Source organism: Saccostrea cucullata, unplaced genomic scaffold (genome assembly GCF_032062105.1).
Source record: "Saccostrea cucullata isolate Sc308-1 unplaced genomic scaffold, CSIRO_AGI_Scuc_v1 ctg10280, whole genome shotgun sequence".
Lineage (NCBI taxonomy): Eukaryota > Metazoa > Mollusca > Bivalvia > Ostreida > Ostreidae > Saccostrea > Saccostrea cuccullata.
In genome coordinates this window covers 1-13,355 of record NW_026924433.1, presented here as the reverse complement: position 1 = coordinate 13,355, position 13,355 = coordinate 1, and the positions used below count along the sequence as shown (strand labels likewise).

Genomic DNA, 13,355 nt, shown 5'->3' with positions numbered 1-13,355 from the left:
GACCCCTCCTGGTAAACACGAATTTGTGTTAAATTTGTATGGAAAGTCAAAGGTTTGAGGCATTAGAAGTCATCAACCCCCCCCCCTCCCTCTTCCCCCCACAAATTAGGATTTTGAAGTATAGGCGAGTTTAGGTTGTTTCTTTTTTAAATTTCTGGGTTGTTTTTTTTTAACTGAGTTGGAACTCCAATCCCTCCTCCCCGCCCCTTAAAAAAATCTGGATCCACGCCTGCCATGTATCATTTCAGATTACTCTTTAACATTTAAATTTATTTATTGTTTACATGCTGAAGTGCTGAAGTGCACTACAAAACCCTTTGATATTTCCCTATCAGACTCCCTAAGGCTTGCCATAGTCCTTTTTCTTAATTTTAAATTATGGTTAATACACATCTGGGATTTGCATTTTGCTTTTTATCTATCATCGATTGTGCTCATGGAATTTGATCGTGTCACTTTTATGATACCTTGCGCCATCACAGTCATCTGATGATGATTAATTGTTTAAATGCACATAATTGCTGACTTAAATAATTAATAAATTTGATACATGCATAATCATTAAAAGATAAGCATAATCCTGGTTATTGTCTAATAATGCAATTGAAATTTTGCTTCTGTTCCTTTTCCTAAATCCGACTTAAACATGAAGTAAATAAATCTTATTTGAAGAAATGGTTTAGTAAATACATTACATAATGAAAGATATGGAGATAACAAACAGTATTCAATATCAAAAGTCTAAGACAGGAGCAGAGCAAACACAGTCCTCAAAACATCAGAGGTAGGATCAGGTGTATGACGGGTTTCTTGTGGTTACTTTATATCGGTACTGTTACGCATTTCAAACTCACTTTCTTACATTGATTATTATCCTTCACCACACTAAACATGTATCACTACATCTCTGCTCTTTGTGGAGTCTGAAAAAAGGAACTTTTTCTTTGAAATCCAAAATAATTTTTTAAAAATCTTTATAAAATGAGTTCAGGTTTAGTTAATTATTATGCTTTTTATTTTTAATTTTTTGCATAGGTATTTCTAAACTCGTAGAAATTAATCTACATGTACTATGAAGATCCTTCTCTCTCTCTCTTTCTCTCCTGAAACACGAAAACGGTTATAACCGTTATAAGAATTCCATACCTGATTTTGTCTGTTCCTTTCTCTTATGAGAGCTGACAAAGTGTACAGAATTGGATTCAGAGCAGAATTTATCGGTAAAACAAGAACTATTATCCAAATGTAGACTTCCTGAGAAACATCTACTCCTGAGAATGTCATCATAGCTGAATAATGAATTTACACGTTACTATTATCTATTTGAATGTTCTCTTCCCCAACTTGCAATAAAAAATATATCTATGGAATATCTATATCACTAGTTTTAAGGTCATGTAAAAGCCCGAAAACATAATTTTAAAACAGAAGAATAGATAAGATAGGGAAAAAACAAATTATTTAACATACCAATTATTCCGATTGGAATCCAGCATAAGAGGTCTGTCAGAACAACAGCACCAACTGACTTCGCTAGTGATATTTCTCGTCGTTTGGTGTTTGTGGACTGTATTTTCCTTCCAGATTTTATAACCTCAACAAGTATAAAAATCTGCCCAACAAGTATGCCAAGAAAAAGAATGAAGTTGAATCCAATGAAAACAACCATTGAATATTCCCAACCTGACTGTCTTTTGACGGACAAAGGAAGATATATACAAATGGCAGTTTGGGCATAGAAGTCTTCAAGTGGAATAAATAAAGGACACAATGCTAAAACCAAAGAAACTATCCATGCTAAGGCCGACAATAAAATGGCTCTTCTAGCTACAAGATGGGGGTTTGAAAATGGACGTGTTATAGCTAAAATCCTATCAAAAGTTATTAATGATACAAATAAAGCCGACGCCTCGCTGGAAACCGTAGCCAAAACCCCTGCAAAAATGCATAGTTTGCTATGACGCCAATGAAAGTCTTCAAACCCATACTTTCCGCTATAGACCATATTAACAAAAGCTATTATATACAAATAGATTCCCATAAATAAATCAGCAAAACTGAGATTGCAGGTTAATATAAAATATGAAGAGGACTTGCTTCTGGAAGAAAAAACATTATATATAATTGTAAAAATATTCCCAAAAGTTGCAAATAATGCAACATACCATATGCAGATGTTAAGGGAAAAAACACTTATTAGTTGTTCACAAGAAGAAAGTTCATTCATCGGCGCAATACACTGTACTTCATAAATGCTGCGAGGTTTCGCACAACAGATTGAAAAGAAGTCAACATGCAAAACTTTCAAGCTAAAAAGCCCAGAAAACATTCCCTCTGCACTTATGATCTTATTATTTTGAATCTGCAGGGAAAGTAACTCTCGTAAATCAAGAAAAAGGCCTGCATATAAATAAAAAATATTGTTATTTGACAAATTCAAATCCCGTAAATTTCTTAAATCTTTAAAAAGATCTTTTTGTAAAGTTGAAATTTTGTTATTTTGAAGATATAAGTTCTGTAGCATTTCTAGATTTATGAACAAATTTGCTGGTAAGATAAAAATATTGTTGTGAGATAAATTGAGTGTATTTAATTTTGTCAGGTTAAAAAATGTTCCGTTGTGAATGAAGTCTATTTTGTTGCAATTTAATAAGAGAAAATGAAGATTTTTTAAGTCTTTAAGATCATTTTGTCGAATTAAATCGATTGAATTATTAGAAAGATCGAGATAATATAGGTTTGGAAACCATTTAAATGCATATTTGTCAATGTATTTGATGTAATTACTTCTTAAGTTAAGATACCTTAGAGCAACACGACGATGGAGTCTGAAATCACCCTGATGGATACTTGTTATTTGATTGTATGATAAATCTATTAATTCATAAGTACCACTAACATCTAGAATATTTACTATGCTGTTGTTTTTTAAGTATAAATATTTAGAATACATTTCAGGAAACTTCCTTATCTGATTATTCTCGAAATCAGTAAACAAAAGCTCTGATTTCAATCCTATTATTCGGAATTGTCGTACAGGGAAATTTATACTTCTGTTATAGTACTCGAAAAGAAAGAAGAGAACTGCTTCTTTTGCAAATGCTTTTGAATATATACCACGATGCATACCTTTGAAAAAAAGAGACATGGATACATTTTCTACATTTGAAGTGTTAAAGCTTAACTTTGGTATTGGATATTCCTCAGCTCTAAGACTATATTCTTTATAGTAGCCTACGTGGCAATTTACTAAAAATATGGATTTTAACATAGAAAAAGGTTTAAATCTATAGAAAATATGCAAATTGTTTATGATACTTTCATTGACATAAAGATAATTCAATTTTGTTGGAATTGTTTCTCTTATAACAAGACTTTGTATCCTTGATCCTATAATCATTAACGATTGAATGTAATGAAAAATAACCTCATTAAGTTCGATATAGTCACAAGACAAACTTCGCCATTCGATAATATAACGTTTGTTATTGAAACCCAAAGTACACATGCCGACAGACAAAGAACAGTTTTCAGGTATCTGACAAGCCTGGGTACGATTACAGTTATAATCATCCTCTGGAATATTTAATTCATTATTCTGTTCCCCTAAACTACCATTAAATTGTTGATGATCAGATCCAATATTGCTTTCAAACTCATTCCATATATTTGATTTTTCAGAAGCACTGTCTTTTTCTGTTGATCGACTTGGAAAATCATTTATTTCCTCTGATATGTTTGCTCCCCTCCTTTCCTCACTTGTAAACATATGAAATTGAGCAGTTGTATTTTGCAGCCAATCATCATAATCATTTATGTTGGTAGTAAGCCTAATTTTTCTCTTTGTTAAAAAATTGGAATTGAAAGTAACTTTGTTACATCGTCAAACTTCTGCACACAGTGAATCTTGTTGTTAACGCCTGAAAATAATAGAATATAATACGCTTATCCGCTAATTGTGAATGGAATACCTCTTTTACCAAGAACACTACAGGGACTTTTCCACAGAGGCTTCCCAGAGGAAGATAGTTCCTGTCAAGGGCTTGAAGAAAAATCTATCCTACTCACAACCAGGGGATAAGCGATACTTTATAGTACAGTATCATAGGATTGTAATTTAAAAATAAAACCTTTGTGCCCTACTCTGTCAAATGTTTTAGACAAATCAAAAAAAAAAAACAAAGACATACAATATAATTATCCTTCATCAATATTTTGTATAATACTATGATATGTTTCTAGTCATAGATACACAGTAGAAATGTCCGGGTAAAAAATCGGCTTAATATCGATAAAACAAATTACCGTGAAAATAATTGTACACGTATTTATAAATAATTCTTTCCATCATTTTACTAACACATTATAACAGCGAAACAGGTCTATAATTTGACACTTATTGCAAAGAAGGGTCATCCTTTTTAAAAAGAGGTTTAACATGGGCTATTTTCAAAAAAAAAAAATGGAAATATTTTTTTTCTGACAGGGACCTATTGTATAACATAGTGGGTGGTTTAACAAGGATTGAGGGGGATTTTAACATTATATGTCTTATGCTGTCGGGTCCTTAATCTTTGTTCACGGTAAGTCTTGAATTGATATTTGATACTTCCTGTTTCTCAATTGATATTTTACAAAATGTGTTACTATACATAGATTATTCATGTTTGGTAGTGTTTTATTTGAATCATCAATAGTAGAAATAGATGGAAAATAAGAATTTAAGGCTTCAGTTTTATCATTATGAATTTCAATGGGTGGTATCTCGTTAGAGAGTTTAATTTTGAATGAATCCTTAATCAGTTTCAAATAAAGTTTAGTATTATTTTTACTTGGGTCCTCTAAATATGTTTCAATATTGTCGTAATAATAAGCCATAGCATGTTTCTTCATATTGTTAACCGAATTTCGTACCTTTATTCAGGCCGATCATAATCTCTTTTAGCTTGTAGTGTTTTTTATGAAGACGGTCTTTAGTTCTACATGTGTAATTGTTTTCCGTAATAAAGAATCGAACCATGGTTTGTCAGCAGGACGGATTGTTATTGTTTGTTCCGGTACACGTTCACAAACACAGGTAAGAAATTCAGATGTGAAAATTTCACTTTCCAAATCTATACTATCATCGCTTTATTATTGATTTTATCCCAATTCAAGTTTTCAATCAAAGTATTTAATCTTCCAAAGTCAACATATTTATAAGCCCACACTTTCCATTTGTAAGAACGATTGTAGTTTATACATGTATTAGAGATAAGTGAAATTATAGTAGCTCCATTAGTCCATTTCTAATGTGCTCGATTTGCATACTTGAATGTCAATAGAAGAAAAAATGGGGTCCAGCAGCGTGCTCGACGTGTTCGTAGTTCTTGTAGGTTCATGGATATTGTAAACTAAATTGTTTTGCGATTATTTCACGTATGATATGTGTTTGTGGAGCTGTGAAGAGGTCAACTTTAATGTCACAAACTCAAACATGTACCATTTTGTTGGATTTTTCACCAACTTTATCAAAACTCCATGAAAGTGTGGTCCAAAAACTGCCCTCAGAATTGGGGGGGGGGATATACACAGCATAAGATATAGTTAGAGGTATGATTATCAATTTCAATTCATAAACATTCAACGTCAGCTGGTTCGAATTCATGTTGCCTAATAGCACGTATTTTTTCAGACAAGTAAATCATAACACCACCCTCGAAACAGTTTCTTTTCTTAAAATATTACAAAACCCATCTAAGTGTAAGTCATCATTGTGTTCAGTATGGTCCAGATGAGTTTCTGTAAACATAAAACATCGAAATAGTGAACAAAAGAGTTTAAAGGTACTTGGACACAGATTTGAAGTCAATATTTTCTCTATAGTATTACGACATATATATTTTAAAATAATTTCACACGAAAATTAATTAAAAATCTTATTTCAGTTAATAGATATTAAAACATCAATTTTTTTTGGCGGGTTTGATTGACTCATTCTTGCATTTTCACAAATTTTAACCTAATTCTTAATCCTTAGGAAAATGGCAAACGATATTGCCTGGGGAGCGTGAGTAGTTATCAACAATAGAAAGAGTTATTTCGAGCTACTCACGTCTATTTAAGTTTTCTTTCTAGATCATCATATCCCCAATACCCCTATTGTAGCCTTCTAATACTTTTTTTCACACTTTACCAACGACATTTTGAAATTTTCCTCCATATTTACACTAGCAGATTTTTTTTGGTAGTTGTTACCCGATTCTTATCATTAGCACGGCGTGTCACTCATATATCGCCTCGATGTAAACAATGCAATCAAGCATTGTGACAGATCTTGCAGACAATACTTGATTATGATGACCGTTCATCCAAGTATTTTTCTTTGATGCATGCATTGTTTAGATAGGTATAAAATTCGTTAATAATCCATTTCTTTCATTTAAAATAAAAATCAAAATAATTTATAATTGCTCCACGTCAATTTGATTTGCAACACCACGGTAAAGTTTACGAACGTTTACTTATATATAGGAGGCTTTTGTGTTTCCGTGCTTGGCAAACAAAAAAGTCAAATACTGGTATAGATAATACACAAAATATAAATATATATATTCTTATGATAAGTGCAAGCGCTAAAATTTAATTGCGGCCAATGCATTCCCACTTTTGCGCTAAAATACGTATGCGCCAATTTTTTTCGTTTTACGTAACTTGAGACAACACTTTTATAGGCAAAACATGGTGAGAATAATTTTGAAGTCTTGAATAAGTATACATATATTATTATTAGTCAAATCTAAAAAAAAAATAGCATGGCGCGGCGCCATGCCCTTTTTCCCAGCGCCATTCCCTTATTTCCTCGCCAAAAATAAATAAATATGCCCAGTTGAGGCAATATTCTTTAGCTGCTTAGTGAATGTTGATAATCCCATTGCTTATAAATCTCAAGCAGAGGTGTGAATTTACGACAGGAAATTGCTTCACGCTTGAAATCATCTACACAACCATCTGGCCAGGTAACATGCCTCAAGCTGTCAGGGTAGAGGATTGAACTGGAAAAACTGTCATTTGATTGCAATGATTGTGCAAGAATTAACCCAAAACTAAGGGTTAATTAACTTGTAAACTATTAACTTATTAAAATCAGGATTTTTTTAACCGAAAGTAGAATTAAACAAATTTGATTTGCAACACCACGGTAAAGTTTACGAACGTTTACTTATATATAGGAGGCTTTTATGTTTCCGTGCTTGGCAAACAAAAAAGTCAAATACGTGTATAGATAAAACACAAAATATAAATATATATATTCTTATGATAAGTGCAAGCGCTAAAATTTAATTGCGGCCAATGCAGTCCCACTTTTGCGCTAAAATACGTATGCGCCAATTTTTTTCGTTTTACGTAACTTGAGACAACACTTTTATAGGCAAAACATGGTGAGAATAATTTTGAAGTCTTGAATAAGTATACATATATTATTATTAGTCAAATCTAAAAAAAAAAAAATAGCATGGCGCGGCGCCATGCCCTTTTTCCCAGCGCCATTCCCTTATTTCCTCGCCAAAAATAAATAAATATGCCCAGTTGAGGCAATATTCTTTAGCTGCTCAGTGAATGTTGATAATCCCATTGCTTATAAATCTCAAGCAGAGGTGTGAATTTACGACAGGAAATTGCTTCACGCTTGAAATCATCTACACAACCATCTGGCCAGGTAACATGCCTCAGGCTGTCAGGGTAGAGGATTTAACTGGAAAAAAACTGTCATTTGATTGCAATGGTTGTGCAAGAATTAACCCAAAACTAAGGGTAAATTAACTTGTAAACTGTTAACTTATTAAAATCAGGATTTTTTTTAACCGAAAGTAGAATTAAACAAATTATAGTTAAAGAAACAAGAGGCCCAGGGGACACATCGCTCAGCTGAGATATCGGCTAAGAAAAAGCACAAATCTGATCATAAAAAGCACAAATCTGATCAGAATTGAAAAGTTTACTGAGGGGTGGGGGTGGGAGATTGAATTTTGATACTACTTGAGAGTGCCTCCATATCGATACAACATATGCAAGTGAGTTAAGGCTACATATGGAGGTTTCCATGCAAAATATCAACTAAATTCCATAATTGCTCTACATACCACACAGAAAATATTGAGACTTGTTATTTTTGTAACCAAGACATGCGATAGCCGGTGCACATGATGATGTCATATTATAACGTCATCGACCTCTACTACACACATTTATAATAACATCAACAAAATCACTTTGGCTCAAGGACATACCTTACTTTGTTTTCGTGCAGTTTTAAGATTAAACAGGGTAAAAATTCACAGTCCAGTGTAAGTTTCTTGAAATTTTTATCAGTTGAGAACGTAAATAAGATTTGTGCAGCAATTTTAATAATTTAAATAATATTTTCCTTAATATATATAATATATAGAATATTATACATTGTTTAGTTTAAATCAGATAGGATATGCCCTTGCGGGGATCATGATTTGAGCAAATTTGAATCTACACTACCTTAGGGTGATTCAACATGAGTTTTATCTTTCCTGTCCCTAAGAATCTTTGGAAGAAAAATTTTAAAGAGTTTTCCAAAATATTCCTATGTAAGACTTTGATCGTCCGTTGCGGCCCCACCCTTCCCCCGGGTAGCATGATTTGAACAAACTTGAATGTACACTACCTAAGAATTTGACTTCAAAATCGAAAGAGGTTGCTCTAAATCAGTAAGAAGTTATAATATAAAAAATGAACACAAAGGTCAAAAGCTATTTTGAGATATTGTAAAAAATAAAATGTTAAAAACTATATTTAACACAGAAAATTTGAATGAATTTAAATCCTTGACCTACCTCGCTTCTCTATCATATGACATGTCAAACGTTTCAAAATTCGATCTTTTCCATTTGTATTCTATAATTTTCCATTTGCTTTGTACAATTTTTCGTTTGTATAGTATAATTTTTATTTGTAATCTAAAATTTTCCATTTGTATTGTACAATTTTTATTCATATTCTATTATTTTTCATTTGCATTCTATTTTTTCTATTTGCTTTCAATAAAATTTCTTATTTGTATTGTAAAATTTATTATGTGTATTGTATCCAAGGGATTGGTACGTTTTTATACGTTTTATGTATTTTATTGGTCGACTCAAGTTTTAGTTTTTTTTTGTTGTAAACTGTTCAAACAGGCAAGATATGTTTCGGGTCGGGTGAACTGGGGTACTCTATATGTATTTGAGCGGAGGCTAATGTACTTCGGGGGGGGGGGGGTGTAAAAAAGACGAAGATCTGCCCCAAATCCGAAAAAATCATAATTTCTTAGGGGTTTGGGGTGGCTGAGGTACTGCCTGCCAAAATCAGATTACTAGTATTTATTTTCTCAGACAGCATTTCTAAGGAGAGATTATTTATTTGCCATCTGCCACCGCTCCTTTTCGGGTTAATTGATGTCCGCTAACATGCACGCAAATACAATTACATTTTGAGGAACCAAGTTTGCTATTCTAGAGCACCACCTGAACACCTCCCTCATTTTCAACACGATACAGGCTTAATCTTGACCAATGAAATCCTTCGTAACGAAACAAATGAACAATCCACGGATGCAATACAATTGAAAAATTTTCGAATACAAATGAGAAATTTTACAATACAAATTAGAGATAATACAATGCGTATTGAAAATAAAGAATGCAAATGGAAAATTATAGAATACAAATGGAAGATTATATACTACAAATGGAACATTATAGACTACAAATAAAAATTATACAATACAAATGAATATTATTACAATACAAATGGAAAATTATAGAATACAAATAAAAATCAAAGTACTCAGAAGTACAGAGAGCCGGGCTCATTTACAGAGTAGAATGAATTTCTTACACGAATCACGTTTATATTCTGATGAAAAAATTATTTTAAAACTATCAATATAAATTATGACACTGCCAGTGAGTTTTTCAATCCTAAAACCACGGTCCGATTTTGCCAGAATCAGAATTAATTTGGTACCGCAGCTGAATGTAAACAAACAGGCCAGTCTGGTTCCCTCTCCTGCTTTACCTCGTATGTGTAGAGAACAACGACGACACTGATTATCAAAAATCCTTACACTAATCAACTATGTTCTTTGACTTAGGACTGAAGTTTTCAAAGTCATTACTACTAATGTTTATTTATATAGATAAAACTTCGTTTTATTTTTGTTGCTTTATTTAGCGTTTGCATTATCTCAAAGGCGGTTGAGAGTAAGAACTATACTTTTTCACGTAACTTTAAAATGGCGACTATGGAGTCAACTTCCTGCCTTGAACAGGATCACATAAGCCGGCAATTGCTCTTTGAGCAATAAGCCCGGCTAATCATACAATGCAAATGGAAAATTTTACAATACAAATGCAAAGTTATAAAATACAAGTAAAGATTATACAATACAAATGAAATATTATAAATACTAATGGAAAAGATTGAATATTGCAAAGTTTGACATGCCATACTATCATGCAGTCGTTGTTAAACTTACATGCATCTTCGTCTGTTCCATCTCTACAGTGCGGAATACCGTCACAGAGTAAATTTATATCGATGCATTCATCGCTCTGCAAGCAATGGAATTCAAATGGTGTGCAAAAATCTGTAACAAAAATCAGAAAACATATTTTACATATTGTAATTTTAAACCTTTACTGAGAATGATTTATACATTTCTGAAATTTTATTGTAGTATTACTTATGTTTTCCATATGTAAGGAGAATTATCCACTTTTCTAAGGTTACCTCTAAAGAAAAAAATTGTTCGTATCATCTGTTCTTTAATACAGAAAAATACTATGTTAATTAACTACCTTCACTCTTTTTTCAGAGTTCTATGATCACCCAAATACCTATATGCACTTTTTGCATCATTTCAAAGCATTTCTTTTAATTCATCTTTACAAACACAATTGTTTTACACTTTGTAGTTTAAGAAAAATGTATATAACGTAAAACAATTGAATGTAAATTAATAAATTCAAAGAATATGTTTAGTACGCAACTCATGTTCTCTATATTCAAGGTTTTTTTTAACCTGTACTATAACTTAATAGTTTAGAAAATACTTTTAGGTACTCTGAAGTCTTAACAAATTGTTAAGCAATCGAAATGCTTGTTTTACGCAAACACGAGCTGTGAAGTAGAATGACGTTTCTTAAAGAATAGAATGGGTGATATTAGGGAACATAATCGAATATGTTCTAGCTTTTTTTTTTTAAATTGCACTTTTACCATGGCCCATGGGATGATTAAAATATTTTTTTTATTTCCATATACTTGTACATATACATATATAAATAGTATGAAAATATGCAAGCTCTTTAAAAATACAGTTAAAATATAAATCAATTGAAGTACCTGCACAGGGTCCATCGCTGATCTTAATGTCATCTAAAACCGCGTAACTTTCTTGGATGTCTAATCCGTAAAGAAATACGGCTTGAAAAACAATCTGTCAAAAGAATATTGTTTTATAATTTTTAAAGAAATAAGAAATATAGACAAGGGAAAAGGGAAATACTTACCTTAAATTGAGGTATGAGTGGGAGGTCCAATGACATTTTGCGAAGGTATTTTTCATGTGAGTTGTTGTTGCTATGTAAGATCGAAGAATATCATATAGTATATATAGTATACATGTACCTGTGTCTACCAAATACAACAGATTAAGGTTCAAGAATTCGTTTTTTTTTTAAAGAGTTACGAGGGTTGTCCAAAAAGTTCGTGGACAATGACATTTCTGTTAAAATAAATGGTTCTTTATAAATCTATTGTATATCAAAATATTTCTTAAGAAAAACCAAGTCAGATTGATTTAATTTTTACTGATGGAACTTTATATTTTTTTAAAAATCGGTGTCTTCAAAGGTCGCAGATAGTGCGCACGGACCAGTCTGACGTCAAGCTAGTTTCATTATAACGTCAACATTTGGATTTTGAATTTTAACACATGTTCACCAACATATAACACACTTCCAAGTACTATCAATAATCTTTAAGTTTATATACACAAAATATGCACAAAAATTTACGAGCGTCACCAACATATACAGTTTATATACACAAATATGCACAGCCAACTCCGACACTGCGCTAGATTTATGACAACGTCATGGATAGAAATCTCCATTTTTAGCAAATTACATGTGTTTTTAAATTCTTTTAGTGTCTTTGAATTTGTACACACCGTTGAAAAAATTGTATATACTAATCTCAAATCAATAAACTAAATATTTTAAAATAATTTTGAGTTGTTTTAATAAATAGTTTATCTTTTATGTCGTTACAACCGTATTAAAACATGGACGCTGCCCCGTGCGGACGGCCGACGTCGCTTTTTCCGTCGAGTTTTGACACATACTTGTTACGGGTTTAGTTTAGTATTTTCAATGTCTATATAGTAAGCGGTACTGTAAATATCAGAAAGCGATTATAGACTCTTTATTTGTGTTACATATAATTTTCAGTAAGTTTTGACTTGTTTAATATAGAAAATAATCATTTTATTCCGAGCAATTTATACCAGAGTTAATGGCATTTAAACCTTGGTCCGTGCGCACTATCCGCGACCTTTAAAAACCCCGATTTTTACAAAAATATAAAGTTCCATCAATAAAAATTAAATCATTCTGACTTGGATTTTCATAAGAAATATTTTGATGTACAATAGTTTTATATAGAACCATTTATTTTAACAGAAAAGTCATCGTCCACGAACTTTTTGGACAACCCTCGTATGCTGTTGCACCTGTTTTTTTCTCTTTTTTTACTATTAAAAATAGCTCACTTACATTGTTTTCAGTGATGCACATCAAACTAAACAAGAAAATCTATTTATGACATATTGTTTCAAATATTGACGCCCTATCATATGTCATTTAGAAATTATCACTGAAGAAGGACAATCGTGAAGGTCAAGGTCAATGGGTCACAAATCATAGCGTTCTTGGAAATATCTTGTCAAAGGTAATGCACATGTTAAATATGAAAGCTCTTCTCAAGATAAGAATAATATGTGTTTGTGAAAAACAGATGACCCCGTCTTATATTACAAATTAGTGAAGATTAAACTTTTCTTGAATGCAAATTAAATATATTATTACCTAATTTTTTTTTATTAAAAGTAGGTCAAACTTCAAGATCAAGGTCATTCTTGATATCCAATGAAAGGTGCTGTCACAAGGATTAAATATTTGAAACATGAAAACCTTAGCCCTAATCTTTTAAAAGTTATGGTCAAGGTTTGCTTTTTAAAAGCAAGTTAAACTCCAAAGTCAAAGGGTCAAAGTTCTCTCTATCCAATGAAAAGGCTTCTC

At 31.9% G+C, this 13,355-nt stretch overlaps 1 protein-coding gene across 1 annotated transcript; it reads right to left on the bottom strand.

Moving 5' to 3' along the window:
• Positions 1-804: 804 nt before the first annotated feature.
• On the bottom strand, positions 805-11,600 carry LOC134266419 (G-protein coupled receptor GRL101-like). Its single transcript, XM_062748663.1, has 7 exons — positions 11,565-11,600; positions 11,398-11,491; positions 10,529-10,639; positions 2,328-2,472; positions 1,471-2,099; positions 1,147-1,289; positions 805-923 (listed from the first exon to the last, which is right to left on the bottom strand). The coding sequence occupies exons 1-7, from the start codon at positions 11,598-11,600 to the stop codon at positions 900-902; spliced, it is 1,182 nt and encodes a 393-aa protein (XP_062604647.1). The 3' UTR covers positions 805-899.
• Positions 11,601-13,355: the final 1,755 nt, after the last annotated feature.

Excerpts from the sequence above, each read along its gene's own strand:
- LOC134266419 (XM_062748663.1), bottom strand. The coding sequence starts at position 11,600 with ATGTCATTGGACCTCCCACTCATACCTCAATTTAAG. Across the intron at positions 1,290-1,470 it reads GATTCCAATCGGAATAATTG|CTATGATGACATTCTCAGGA; the intron begins GTATGTTAAATA and ends TTCATTATTCAG. Across the intron at positions 924-1,146 it reads AAAGGAACAGACAAAATCAG|ACTCCACAAAGAGCAGAGAT; the intron begins GTATGGAATTCT and ends TCCTTTTTTCAG.